The 15,023-nt window shown below is 42.4% G+C and overlaps 1 protein-coding gene across 12 annotated transcripts in view; it reads left to right on the top strand.

The window, feature by feature from the left end:
* LOC137098787 (microtubule cross-linking factor 1) overlaps positions 1-15,023 on the top strand; it is a 60,879-nt gene that overhangs the window by 22,610 nt on the left and 23,246 nt on the right. For 10 of the 12 annotated variants that reach the window (XR_010910651.1, XR_010910652.1, XM_067475390.1 and 7 more), the window contains exons 4-6: positions 6,335-6,394; positions 7,101-8,489; positions 12,603-12,902. Coding sequence is in view for 10 of the 12 variants with exons in the window: in XM_067475390.1 (XP_067331491.1) it covers positions 6,335-6,394; positions 7,101-8,489; positions 12,603-12,902 (1,749 nt within the window). In the remaining 2 variants the exon portion in view is untranslated. Of the gene's footprint in view, positions 1-6,334; positions 6,395-7,100; positions 8,490-9,069; positions 9,082-12,602; positions 12,903-15,023 lie in introns of all 12 variants that reach the window. The other 2 variants (XM_067475396.1, XM_067475398.1) reach the window with 2 other exon arrangements.

Here is a 15,023-nt window from a genome sequence, read left to right as displayed (position 1 = left end):
CTCTGCAACCCGCCCTCTTTTGCTGGTCACACTTCCTGTTAAATCCCATTACCAGAGCCAGATCCCACTCTCTGTTACGGTCTTTGAGCACAATCATATAGGCCAATGCAGTTGAGTACAGATGCTGTGTTCTCATTCTTACTCATCCTCCACCCCTAAAATTTTTTATTTTTTTTTTCCTCCCCACATTGGGATTTTGCGGTGATGTCGTCCAGCTCTTGTTCCACAAAATGCCTCAGTGTCTCACACAAACAGGCGTGTCAGAGTACATAATATTCTTCTTTTTCCCTTGTGAACGCGTGCTTTTTTCCAACATTATGTAGTGGGATTGCAGTATCAGTGCAATATGTTTTTCTCCCAGTGTCAGAGCTTCACTGTGCAAAGAATCAATGTGTTTTCATCTTATATTGTCCTCAGATTTGCAGTGACAGTAATGGATGCCAAAGCACACGTAACAAAGCACACGCATGCCTAAATCCTACTTAATCCTTACCTGGTCCCTAGCCTAACATTAATTCTAATCTTTATTTTACAGGCAATTTATTACCCTTATTTTTCTGCAGCCTAAATATGACTCCAATGCAGGTTTTTACCATAAACTGCGACAGAGAAATCTTGCCGCAAAAAAGTTCATCCAGCAACACCTGACGTTAAACTAGACTCAACACCACAGGATTATCGTATCCATTACTACACTGGGTGGGCCATTCAAATATACAGTGGCCCTGAAGCTACACTGCAGCTTAAGAAAACACATGCAAATAGACACGGCACAAGCAAATGGCCTTCAGTGTGAGAGCACAGTAGCAGCAGGTGAAAAATTTGTGACAAAGATATTTTCTTGTGTTTTCCCCAATTTGCACAGTTCATTACATTGTGTTGAGGTTTCAGGGACACTGTTCAAATTATGTAAGACTACTTCTTGAAGTAGTGGACAGAACATTTTATTTAGCAAATGTAGAGCTGACTCAAACGAGAGACCTCCGCCACTTTGCATGTCTTTTCAATGTCATGCTATTTTTGCTCTGAACAAAGCTTGAGCCTTAAACTCCTGACTAACCCAGCACTTAACCAGTGAGTGTCTGCATCTAATCCATATCATGTCCTAAATCTAACTATCATATAAAAGTTAAATCCAAAGCTTAAATTTACTGAATTAATCTCATCGAAACCATCAGTCATCATCTGTACGTTTAAATTAGGCCTTTGAAAATGTTTTGAGCAACAAAATGACCTAAATGCAATTGTCTGATGCTGGTTCCCAGAGGAATACAACACATTAGTGAGCACCCACACAATACCCACTGCCCCCTTCATTTCAGATGTCCTAATCGGTGGTGTGTGCAAGACCAGAATAAGAAGAACATGTAGAAAAAAGACACTTGAGAGGAAAAGTATGTGGAAAAGAGGGAGGGAGGAAAACATAGTGAAAAAATGTATGTGTGGGTCCAGATGGTAGCTATGGTGAAAGGCCAGTGAAATGCAGCCCGCTTCATTCAGTTCCAGCAGGGTGATGACTGTGTAACTACAATCTACTAATCCCCCAGGCTGGCAGACGCCCAAGGGAGTAAAACCAGCCGCACCAGTACTACAGCCAGCTCCGACACCAGCTGGAGCTGCCTGCCAGGCTGCATGACTGCATGAATAAGTGCCACTAACCCATGCTAACAGGCTCACGAGAGCAGTGCATTCATGTGATGATGAGAAGGAGGGATGGTGTGTTTGTGCCTGTGTGTGTTTGTGATGTGGATGACTGCAGTTGTTTGACTAAATATAGGAAATATAAAGAATATGGACGTGAGTGTGTGTGTGTGTGTGTGAGATTTTCATTTTGCTTTATAACTGACTTCATTATACCAACAATTGAATATAATATAAATAAATAAATTGGCAAATCGATTAAAATAACAAAATAACTTTATTATCACATATCTTGTTATAAAAGTCCATAACTTATTGGGCTTTGTAATTCTACGTGTTTCATAGGTTGTAGTTTGGCATTTTTATCATAATATTTAAAATGCTTACAGGTCTTGGGGAGTATTGCTCCATATGTAACAAAAAAGTAAAACTGATCACACCTGATCTCCAAATAGAAGAATTGATGGTTTTTGCATTTACATTCTGGGTAACGTAGGTGCCATTGTGGGGGATGTTCGTGTGGATGCTACCTCAGGTTGTTTTGCATCACGTTTGATGCTTGGTTAGTTGCACAATAAAGGGAAAAATACATTTTGGTGATTTTAGGTGAGCTAACAGCTAGATGGCTGCAGCTTCGCGCCCTGGGCGGCCGTGGCCGTTCTGTGTGGAGGTTACATGGTCGCCCTGTGCTTGCATGGGTTTCCTCCGGTTACTCTGCTTTTCTCCCACAGTCCAACAATGTGCATGTTATAACCTAACATGCACGTTGAATCTAAAATTGCCCGTAGGTGTGAATGGTTGTCTGTTTGTGTATTTCTCTCTGTGTTGGCCCGTCCAAGGTGTACCCCACCTCTGGCCCAATGACAGCTGGAATAGGCTGCACCACCCCTGCAACCCAAATAGAAAAATCGGTGACAGATATAGGGTGGATGGATGGATGGAATTTAGGTGGGAGGTACTTAAGTGTAGGGTGGACTTACTTAGGAGCTAGAGCACTTTGTCTATCAGTTGTAGGGTCAGAGGTTCGATCTTCTTGTCAAAGTGTCCTTGGCTAAAACACTGAACCTTGAGATGCCCTTGATTTGTAATTCACTTTGGGTAAAAGCCAAATGGTTAACTGCAATAAAAATGTATGGAGAGACACACCATCTGTTACAAGGGTCAGATCTCCGACCTCTGTTGTGCGTATTTTTCATTGCTGCTATGGTTTTGTAAAATGCTAATCTTATTCATCTGCTTAGGCGTCGATGACTAAACACCAACTTAACTCTTAGTTTGTACTCTATGTATTTACACATTTGTTTTGAGTTTAGAGTGATTTAGACGATCCCACAATCAGTTTACAGATCACTTCATTTATCGAGACTGATTGTGCACAGGTTGAAAAGACAGAGTAAAAAAAGTACAATATAAACTGTTCCTGACTGTGCTCAGTGACCTCTACTTTACAAGCACTACTCCTTAAAGACTTGGTAAGTGATGGCTGTAATTAAAATGTGGAGCTGTTTATAGATACCCTAGGAAAAATATGGGCACTATTTTTCATAATTAAGGAAAATGGCACCGTTTGCAATGGTTCTGCTTACTGATTTGTTTTTAATAGTTCTTGAACTGTCAGGTGCTCAGTCAGTCAAGCTAGATCAGTTTTTGGATACACAGACAACATTAACAGCATATTTTTGGCAGTGGGGGAAAAGGGCAGAATTCCTTTAAGTTCATTCGGAGGTTTATGTTGTGATGGTGCTGTTATTAAATGACTTGCACCAAGGAGCAAGGAGTAAGGAACTTTTGGAGATGTCAAACAGTCAAATCAGCCAGTGTCCTTTTAGTTGTTTCTTTCAGTTTGACAGTTGGTGTATTTAGTAAATGGGGTTCTTGATTTGTGGCATCTGAGGAGCTTTGCACAGGATGCCGTCTAATCCGCTGTTGCCCTGGAGTGATGAGCTCTGTCACTGGGGTTTTGGAACGAAATCACAACTGGTGTTTGAGGTACTGACACAGACACAGTGCTGAGGATGGACCTGCTGTGGGTTCATGCCTCTGGTGTAGCTGATAAATAAGTGAATACATAAATTAACCGGGAATTTCAGTGTGTCAACATCAAAGAAAAAATAATTAACCTGAAGTGGGTGAAGTGATTGCCTGTGGATGGGCGGATTACAGGAATAGATGAGAAGAAGTGCAGTTTGCCAGAAGCTAAACAACAGCAATGTGTCATCACTCTCACTTATTTTGACAGAAAATATTTTGGACACCTAAAAAATTAATTTGACGTTCAATATGAATATAGTCCCCTGTGAAGGGGAAATCCCTTAGTGCCAACATGTAATTAATGCAAAGTAAGTGTTGCCCCCTTCCCCCCACCCCGCCGCAACCAGGACTGTACTTTTAACCTTTCTCCATTCAGCTCTTTTTGCCTGCATCAATACAGAAGTTGGATCAGACACAGAAACTTCAAAGGAGACTGTGAAAGCAACACGAGGGCAAACAGGAGCTTTAGACTCTGTATCAGAAAGTGTTTGCTTCAGAAATGTAGATAAAAGATTAGAAATTAGAGAGCATTGAACACACCACAGTGAGTGCTGAAAAGGTTTTAAGAATCAAAAGAAAGTCTGAATTAAATTTTATCTGAACTTTACATTTGATTTAGTGCTTCAGTAAATCCCAGGTAAAAGATGTTGAACACAGGGTTTAATAACAAAACACCGGACGCGAAAATGACTAACACTGCCCACTGTTTGGTTATGTTTATGTGTTTGTCTCTAAGTGGGCAATTCCTTCCTGTCACGGGGCCAGTTACTGAGTCAAGGTCCGTTCTGGCTCCAGGCAAAACAGGTTCAGCCTCACACTTTCCTTTCGTCTGGCCACGAATGAATCACACTATCCTACTAGTCTTATTTTAAGTAAGTAAAATGAAACTGTCGTATTTTTAAGCAGCAGTGAAAATACTGATGAACAATTTTCTCGTCAGTCACTTACTGTACAATAGGCCTTCTTGGAAAACAGCCTTCAAAAGACCTCAAAATGAAATTGGTAAACCTTCATAAAGCAGGGGAGAAATGAAATCTAGAGGAGGGATATCCTAATAGGGTAAATGTTTTACCATGGTCTTCCCAGTCTCCAGACTTAAATATAATTGAAAACCTGTGGACAGATTTGAAGAAGGCGGCACATGGAAGACAACCAGGGAACCTGGTTACTTGGAACAAGTTTACCATGAAGAATGGGCTTAAATTACACCTGAAAGGATACAAATGCTGCTCAGAGGATAACAAGAGAGGTTGGAGAAGGTCAAAAACTTGAATATTTACTGGTTTGTGATTCTCACATGGGCCAGTTGGCAAATTTATGCTGTCGTAATTCACAATGTATTGAGAAACCGACAAACCCAGGATTAGTTTTGGCGTTTTAGTGTGACTGGTAGACAGTACCAAAAAAAGTGTTTCTGTTTCATTTTTGCGTTTTGCATTTATTAAATAAACAATTCATTAAAAAACAAACAAACAGAAAAACACCAAATAATGAAAATAATAATTCTGTGCAGACTTAGTGAAATTGTGATTGGTGGATTGCAGTGTTTCTCAAAAAGTTGGATTATAAAGAAAAAGGATGGTGACTCTGAATTGAGAAAATATCCATATCAAGTTCTTAGAAAGGAGCCTGGCTGTGGCTTAACTGATCATCAGAACCTTTAAATAACTCTGCTGCAGCAGCAATCTGTTCCTGGAAAAAGGCTTCACTTGAAAGCTCTGCACTCTGCATTTATAGAAGGGGATTTCTCCCTCTCCCTCCTCCTCTCCTCTCTTCATTTCCTCACTCCTTTCTTTCTCCCACTGCTTGTGCATCTCATCCTTGTCTCGTGGAGCTGCAGCCGATGTACAATACTAACTTGATAAAAATGAATGATTTTATTAGTGGCTAAGACTAAGCTGGCGTGCAGAAAGCCCTGTTTTATCCTGGCTTTGCGTGCAATGCCTAGTATTAGCTACTGGACAGATTTTACCCACTGGACAGGCAGATGCTTCCCCTCAGAGTGTTGTAATGCAGAAGCACCACGTGTCAAAGTCAGTGCCGGGTGAGACGTCTGTCAGTCCGAGCTCTGAATGTGATTTAATGCATCGTCCAACAACAAAGGAAGGAACATCCTCATCATTTATACTTTGAGTTTCTCTCCAACTTGCATGACATGATGTAAATCACATGTAGTCTCCGTCCACTCTGCTCACTCACAGTAAGACAGACATGCTTTCCGGATGTTCATCTTTGATACAGGCTGTTACTTTTTCTTTGAATCACACCATAATTATTGTCCATCATCTGCAATCTGCATTAGAGTAAATGCTTTCTTATTCCACTTTGCCTTGACTTGATGATGATGGAAATGTTATGAAAGATGTCAACATGTCAAGATGTCTGACCTTTTGCAGAGTCTGCTTCCCATTAGTGGTGTTGGGATACTTTACATATTAGCCAAACATTTGCTGCATTGCTGTTATGCATCATAACTGTAAGCAGTGTATTGTCACTTATTGCAGTGTTGGCCTAAACTCTGGAACTATGGAAAGCAAACGCAAAGATCCTAACTATTAAATTCGCAATGCTGCTCCCTCTCTATTATGCAGTAATAGCAATGAGTGTTGAAGTATATCAAGATGTCCATTCATGACTCCATCCCTTTTTTGTTCTTTAACAGACTGCAATGAGAAGAAGAGGAAGCCGAGAAACATTTAAAGACAAGAAATCCACAAATCAGGTACAAAAAATATGTTATAATTTTTCTGTGTTGTACAATAATACGAAATTCATAGTAAATGTCTGTTAATTTATAACCTGCTTTGAAATAGGCCAAATTATGCACAAATTAGTTTTTATATTTATGCAGGGGCTCTATTGAAGAACAATATATCAAGTTCAGAAAAACCCACTCTTGATTGACGCCCCCCCCTTTATTCCTTTAAAGCGACCACTGTATGTACTAATATATGGTGAAATGAAGAGAAAACAATGTGACAAATACTTATAACAAATATCCTCTGATCTTTACGAAGCTTTGATATGAGCTTAGCTCATTGTTTAGCTGTCGAAGCTGCGACTTTACTACTTTGAATTAATTCCACCAATCTCATAGTAGCTCACAAACCCCACTCTACTCTGGCTGCTCGGCATCAAATAGCAGGCAAACACAGTGAATGACAGGCCAGTTAATATAATGCAGCATTTAGTAGCTACAGATCTAGGGATTTCCCTCAGAAACTGGTAGAGTCAAAAAAAAACTAAGAGACTGAATAATGGATTTAGCAGGTGAACACAAGCATAACTTAAATAAATTATTTAGCTCTGTTTGCTAGAGTACATTCTTATATCCCATGCTATGTGCAAGCTCTTTCTGTAGCTTTGAACTGGTCATTGCATGTCTAAACGTTTGAACAGTGTCGTCCTCTTCCTTATCACCCTACTAGGAGGATAGTGCAGATCTCAGGTGCCAGCTTCAGTTTGCCAAAGAGGAATCCAGCCTAATCAGGAAAAAGATGGCAAAGCTGGGCCGGGAGAAAGATGAACTGGAGCAGGAGCTGCAGAAGTACAAGTCCATTTACGGAGATGTGGACAGTCCACTTCCCTTGACCGAGTGCTCTGGTGGAGGACCTCACACCACTCGAGAGGCTGAGCTGCGATTGAGGCTCAAGCTGGTGGAGGAAGAGGCTAACATCTTGGGCAGAAAGATCGTGGAGCTGGAGGTGGAGAATCGCAGCCTTCGGGCTGAAAACGACGATATCCGCTGTCAGTATGAAAGAGACTGCTTTGGGCGGGAACCCTTTTCCAGCATGCCCTCATCGCCGTACGGTGGTGACGCACTGGAGTCGGCCAGTGAGCTACGTCGTCATCTCCAATTCGTGGAGGAGGAGGCTGAGTTATTGCGCCGCTCCATCTCAGAGATTGAGGACCACAACAGGCAGCTAACATCTGAACTCAATCGCTTCAAATTTGGCCCCACCAGCAGCTCTGGGCCTGTCGGAGAAGATGGTAGTGAGGCCGGATTGTTTAAACCTAGTAACAGTGGGAATGGGAATGGTTCTGGCGGTGGGATGTTAATGGAGGAGCTAAAGTCAGCCAGGATGCAGATCAACGAGCTGAGTGGAAAGGTGATGAAGCTGCAGTACGAGAACCGCGTCCTCATGTCCAATGTCCAGCGCTGTGATCTTGCTGCACACCTTGGCCTACGCACCAGCAGCCCTCGAGACAGCGATGCAGACAGTGACGCAGGCCGGCGAGATGCTGCTGAGGATGAGGAGGCAGGGCGACTTCTTCTCCTCCACCCCAAGAGAGAGGGCCCAATCGGGGGTGAGAGTGACTCTGAAGACCTGTTTGAGAAAACAACCACCACTTCAGGGTTTGGAAGCATCAAACCGTCAGATGGCAGTGAGCTCAGTGCCACTGAACTGGCCAATCGCAGGAGGGAAGAGCGGGAGTCATTCAGCAATGTGAAACGAGAGGCAGAAAGGCTCGGGAAGACAGTGGACCGTCTGATCACTGACACTGATAGTTTGGTTTTTGAGGGAAGGCTGCTTGTGACAACAGGTGAGAGTCTGGAGATCGGGGGAGCATCTGGTTCCAAACCAGACACCCAAGTCCTGGACACCATCAACACTCGCATGAAGGCCTTCCGCACCGAGCTCCACATTTTTATGGAGAAGGTGGACCATGTAGGGGAGGCGCTGAGAGAAAGGACAGATGATCTGTCACCGATGCCAAACCTCACAGAATCCAGCAGCTTCCTGTCCTCTGTCACGTCCATGTCTCGTGACTCTCCCATTGGCACCTTTGGTAGAGACTTGGTGACAGACTTCCAGGTAAGTTCGCTGGATGACACTCCCTGTGACTTTTTCCGTTGTTCTTTATGGTGGCATCACTCGGTACATCGAGAGATCTTTATTTCTGCGGCTGAAATGTTTTTTTTGTAAAAGAAAAACATGATTAAGGCAGAAGGCCTGTTAGCCATGGTCAAGAAAAAAGTCAATCCTTCAGATTTTTTTATGGCCATTGCAAAAGATATGTTCTTTAAAACTCTTCCTAGTTGTTCTAGACAATATGTCGCCAGAGTGAAATAGTGAAGGCAATAAATTACCATGCCAGGTGGCTTCAATACCTAAACCCAGCAGTAGGCAAAGATTTTGCAAAATGTTGTTAAGCAGCAGCTGGATTCCAGTTATACTGTAACTCACCCCTCAAGGTTATTTGTAAATGTGAGAATTCATTTAGGTTTGATTGGAATTGCCCTAAGTGTGCAGTAGACTGTTTAAGGCCAAAATAAGTCTAAAGTCAGCATCTTTACTAAAGCCAATGAAAGTCTCACTGAGGTCTAGACAAATGTGGATTAAAAGATGGTTTTGGATTCTTTTTTTTTTTTTTCGATTCTATCTTAATGCATAGATGCACATGCCCGTAAGTATTATGTGTTGAAAAAAAATCACAGATCATTGCAATCATTGCTCCTTTTCATACTGCCTGTAGCAACTTTGTACTGTAATAAGTGAGGGTCTTGTGCTCTTAAAGGGGAGGTGTGCAGATTTTACTGATGTTATGTTTAAAGGCATTGAAAGTATTTCAGCATATATTTAAAAAAATGTTGTACAAAGGCTTTTGCGGCTCCAGATGACCAGGAAATCTCAAGGCATTGTGAAGTGAAGGGATTTTATCCGTTTCCTGACTGAGGCTAATATTTTGAGGCTACGCTGAGCAGCACAGCAGAATAGAATCTCCAAACTGACCCTAGAGTTTAGTAAGTCATTAATTTTGATTCAATTCAGTTCAACTTTATTTTATATAGCGTCAATTCACAACAAAATCATCTCGAGGCATAAAGTCAAGACATTACAGATGTGTAGAGGAAACCCCCCTTGAGCAAGCCCTAGGCAACAGTGGAGAGGAAAAACTCCCTTTATTGGAGGAAACTTTTAGCAGAACCAGGTCAAAGTGGGCGGCCAATCCGCATTGACTGGTTGGGGTGAGTGGAAAGTGGAGAGCGAAAAAGAAAAGAAAGCGACAACAAACAACAACAGTGCTGGATATACCTGCAGAAAGGTACAGAGAGAGGGAGACAGAGAAGGACAGAGACAACTACAGGAGAAAGAAAACACAAACTTAATGTCACGCAGTGATGACATATAAACGCACAGAGAGAAGAGAGAGGGGAGGGGAGGGGAGGGTGCAGCAGCATAACTAAGACCTAGTTTATTAGACGACACCTACGTATAATAATTTTAAATGCCCATTGTGACTATATTAGCAAAGCAAATATGAGGTTGCAGTAGTTTGAGGTGGCCAGGTAGAGTAGGCATCTTCCAAAGCTAAAGACTGGATGAAATTCAATGTCTGGGTTTCCCAATAAGCCCCAGAAGCAATCAATTGAACATCAACAATTGAACATCTTGTTAACATTTCATTGATTTCATTGATTTTATTTGTGCTATCACAGTGAAGCAGAATTTACTATTGGCGCATTAGTCAGGAAAAAATCCAAACCCATATCCTTCAAAAGGAAAAAGAGAAAAGAATGTTTAGTTCCTCCCAGGCCTCCAGTGTAGGCACAGCGTAACATCAGGTCCCCTGCTCCACGAGACACCCAGCCCTACCACACTGGCACCACTGCCGCCCCTTCCCCTGACCCACCGCTACCACCATGACCTCCTGCTGCCGCCACATTCACATCTGCATCACCATTCTCATAGCCAGCAGCCCTGCCTGCCTGCCTGCCTGTTCCTTTCCCCTCCACTCACTGTCTGCGGCTGCCCTGCTTCCAGTCAGCCAGGGCCTGGGGAGGGTGCCAGGAAGGGTGCTTAGGAGGGGGCTTGGTATGAATGGAGTAAGTACTGAAGGACTTATGGCAGCCTCTAACATTCAGGGTTGATCCTAAGTCGTTTATTGACACAGTGAAATGTTGCATGATGAAGTTTACTAAATATTCTCTTTACAGCTCAACTACACCAGGCTATGATTAGTATGAGCCATCATGACATAAAAATGGTTTAGCTGACAAACATACAAACACACACAGGATTGATTACTGCATGATGTCGCTAAGGAAGCAGACCGTAAAAATGTGTGCACCATTCAAAATAACCTCTGTTCAACAAAATTTCAACCAAGAGTTGCTTGGTGTGCTGAGTATGTTGGAAGAAGAACGTCCCTGGCTGGCTTCCTGCTTTCTGTCTTTGTTTTATTGCAGATCCGTGTAAGTCAACACGTCAACATTATGTGTGCTCTTCCAAAAGCGGGTTCATTATCTCTGTGCAGCATGATCAGGCAGACATCTTGGGCGTCTTTTCAAATCCGACTGTCATATGAAATAAAACAAACAGCTCCTCAAACATGTCTCACTTCAAGATGTCAGTCTGCTTTGTAGAGATAATAGACTGGAAGCTGCCTCCATAATCATTTTACCCAGTGACTTGTTTCTGCTTTGCTCCGCTGGCTGTAGGAGGTTAGTCTGGGTGAAGCTGGGTGGTTTAGTAAAATCTAATCACCGTACTAACAACTCACACCTGTTAAATCAGTAAGACTTGTGAGAGTCTAAGAGAGGTGTAATGTCAAAGACCACAGAGCAAAACCTGATGCTGCAGCTGCATCGAGTACAGTATCCAGTAGATGCAAATACAAAAAAATCGACTTTTTTTTTTTTTAAAAAAGGAGAAGAAGTTACTGTTTGTATGGAAGCACAGTCACCAAAGAAAAAAAAGGAGGGATATTTTCTTGGTATGATGTCTTCTCATTGTATTTACAACTTGTCATTTTCTTGTAAAAATATGTCATAGTAACAGAACATTTATGCTGAATTAACAAAATCTGAACCTCCTTCTCACTATCTCACTTTGTTGATTGCTATACAACTTAGATTTTTATATTGTGTTCATCTGTTATTTTTTCTCTTGTTTTGACTTGTGTATCTTGTCATTGTGTCATAGCATTTCATAATTACGAGAAACTACCATATTATCAGCGTTTATCTTACAATAACGAGATCAGATTTAAAATATTTCTAGTATTTCACTTAAAAATGACATAATAATGACAAAGAATGCATATGTGTGCATCTCTGGTTCGTGGATGTCGTTTTGTTTTTTCAACTCACTTTGTCAGCTGTTTTGCTCCTCAGGCCTTCAGACTAGATAAAATACCAAAATACAGATTCTGTAATTATACAATAAAAATGTGAAACACATTAAGATCGTAGTTTCTCCGAATCTTGAACTGCTGAGCTGTAATTACAAGATACACAAGTCAAATTGCAAGAAAATGTCCCTTTCTTTCCTTTGGTGAATGCTCTACACTTGTAGCTCCCTCTCTGACGCTGCCGGTACAAGAATTTGTGGGCACCGCTCCAACGAGGGGCAGCTAACATGGCACCATCTTAAAGCTCAGCTGCCTCCTGTGTATTTAAAATAATGTGATGTCTGAAACCACTGTGCATCAGGCCCAAGGTCCAGCTTTCTTCAGGTCTTCTAGCACACACGCTGCGGTGCACGGGCATGTGGTAAAAAACGTTTAGCGTGCTAGCTCTTGCTCTACAGTTTGCCGTGGTATCTCTCAGCTGTTGGTTTGGACTCATGTATCCCTCATTGCATGCGCTTCATAACAAGTGTTTTGCATTCTTTCCCCCCCGAATCCCTCTCTTTGTTCCTCTTTGTGTTCCCGCCAGATGTTTCAGCCCATGATTTTGTTCATCCTCATTCTCGTACTCTTCTCATCTCTCTCTTACGGCGTCATCTTTAAGTTGGTCTTTCTCTTTGCGCTTTTCTTCGTACTCTAGTCCGTTTGTTCTTCTCCACACCGTGTAGTCTTAGTTACCCCCCCCCCCCATTTATATTCTTCACCCATTTCTGTTTTCTTTTTTTTTCTTTCCCACCCCCCTTTTCTTTCCTCGTTCCCTCACCCCATTTGTTGTCTTCTGTCTGTGTTGTCCTCAGTCCACCTCACACATCTCCCTCAATACCACCCCCACTGCACCCCTGTTTTCTACACCTGTCACCCATTCCCCCAACCCCTCGCACCCACCATCCACACGCCTGCCCCCACCCCTCTTCTCTCCCCCGCCTCTTCCCACCCCACGTCACTCACAGTCCAGTCAGAGGGATGAGCTGGAGTGGCGTCTAGGACAGGAGCGAGGCATGGAGCCCCAGAGCCAGAGCCAGGGTGGGGGCCAGGCCCAGAGCAGGGGAGCCACGGGACTCACTAGGTACCAAAGGCCCCTGGTTTTAAGAGCAGAGGTCAGTGCCTCCTCCCTCCTCCATCTCCCCTTCCACCTGTGGGACTGAGTTAACACTGTCTCCACTGTGCGTGAGTCTTATTTGTGGGCCTCCTGTGGAGACTGTAAAGTTTTTTTTATAGTTTCTCCCTCACTGATTGACTTAAACTTACCTGCATCTTGGCTGTAGAGCAACAAATGTTTTGCTTCCTAGGGTGTCTAATACAGCTCCACAGGGTGGACGGCCGCTCCCAAAAAATGACCCCAAAACTAACCACAGCGTGTCATTTTCAACTTACCTATGCATGCGCTGCACTAAAGCACAGTGATCAATTTTGGAATCTGACTTTTCCTCCTCCATCATTGATTCTTCGGTTTTCTAATAAACTACGAACCTTTTCAAAATGCTCGGGCCCCCTTTTTCCTCCCAAATTTGAAATCTGTCTCTGTACAAGAAGCCACATGTTTCGGTGCTAAAATCAGTATCACCATGTGTTTGGCCTGTCAATTTGTCTGATCCTGTACAAAAATGATGAAGATTTACTGTTTAGGCATTTCTTTGGAAGGTTGCTCAGTAGTAAAAGTATAATTCAATTTACAGACACTGTATTGATTTTTCAGAAAATCAGATCAGAAGATGGATCAAAACTCAATAAGGTGTTTTTGAGTCTTTTGCAACATAAATTTGGCTCATTTTGAAGTCTAGGCATCAATCAATCTCCTTCATAGAGCAGTTGTTCTGATCAGAAGGTCGCTCAGTCCAGCATGTCTTGTGACACTGCAGCCACTGTCACTTTGTGATACTGAACATTGTTTCACCTCATTCACTCACTCTACCTTCGCACTAAATATCCACTCCCACAGCCACTGATGTTTGTTTTCAACTTTGGTTTAGCATTTTCTTCTTGCTTTTGTAATTCGTATCATATGCCCTTGGACAATCTTTGGATTGCATAGAACCTCTATTGTACCAGTTCGTCATGAGGCGGCAGCCATGCACAGCTACAGTATGTGACCTATGAGGCTTATTTATGGACTTGAGAGCTACAGCTAACAAGCTAGAAAGAGGCATGCATCTATTTTTGTAACTCACTATTATGAATATTAGATTATTAAGATTTTCCGAATAGTTGCAGATTATTTTTCCGATCGGTTAGACTCTGGTGTCTTTAGTGATGCCTTCTGTTACGGGTGCATTACTAGTAGCTGTACGGTCGTGACTTACCAGATTAAACAAATATGAAAGTGCAGCTTTCCTCACACGCACTGAGAGAATCATGGAGCGCAATCAAAGAGGCAAATGTTAACATTGCTGCAGCGCACACAAGCATAATCTGTTAAATCCTTCAGTGACTCGGCAGTTTAATAAACCAGCTGTCTAATCGCAGGGCAGTGCGATTCATAATTGCTGCCTCATGTTTGTTTTCATAGAGAAATTGCCTGCTGTTATGTAATGCAGAGTACTGGCAACGCTTATGTGACACATAACTATTACAGTTACATTTCTGGAACATTTGTTTAGGTCGGCTTTTGTCCCCGTGCTTTCTGCTGCAGAGTAATCTGTGAGGTGGGATGAATGAATGGGAAAGCAGCTTGGATATGGCAGGATTAGCTCTGCACTGTAGGCCTGTGTGATTTGCATTCGACATTGGGCTGACAGGGAGGTGATCCAGGGTCAGTGCACAGTGAGCAGCTCAACTTACTGTTGCAGGAAACAGTAAAGGCCTGCACACAGGACAGAGCAGAAATTGAATTATAAATTGCTGCAATTTCCAAACCGTTAGATTGTGTGTGTGTGCGCGTGTGTGTGTGCGCGTGTGTGTGTGTGCGTGTGTGTGTGTGTGTGTGTGTGTGTGTGTGTGTTTTGTCAAGAAGATGGCGATTGAAGAGAAATCTTTACATTCAAACCACTGTATGAACATCAGCATCTCATCTCCCTTTGAGGGACTTTTTTCTACTTTAGTAAAAACAAAAATCATTAACTTTGTATTTTAATTCCTGTATTTGCATATTGTTATGCCTGACTCATAGAAGGCATAACACAACATAAGTAGGGAGCTCCACACAGCAACCATTAAATAACCAGATCATTTATTAAGTGATAAAACTAAAAAAAAAAGTGCTGTAACAAATAAGGAAATCA

This window comes from Channa argus, chromosome 14, assembly GCF_033026475.1.
Source record: "Channa argus isolate prfri chromosome 14, Channa argus male v1.0, whole genome shotgun sequence".
In the NCBI taxonomy this organism is placed as follows: Eukaryota; Metazoa; Chordata; class Actinopteri; order Anabantiformes; family Channidae; genus Channa; species Channa argus.
The sequence above is the reverse complement of the archived record's forward strand: the minus strand, read 5'-3'. Positions and strand labels throughout refer to the sequence as shown.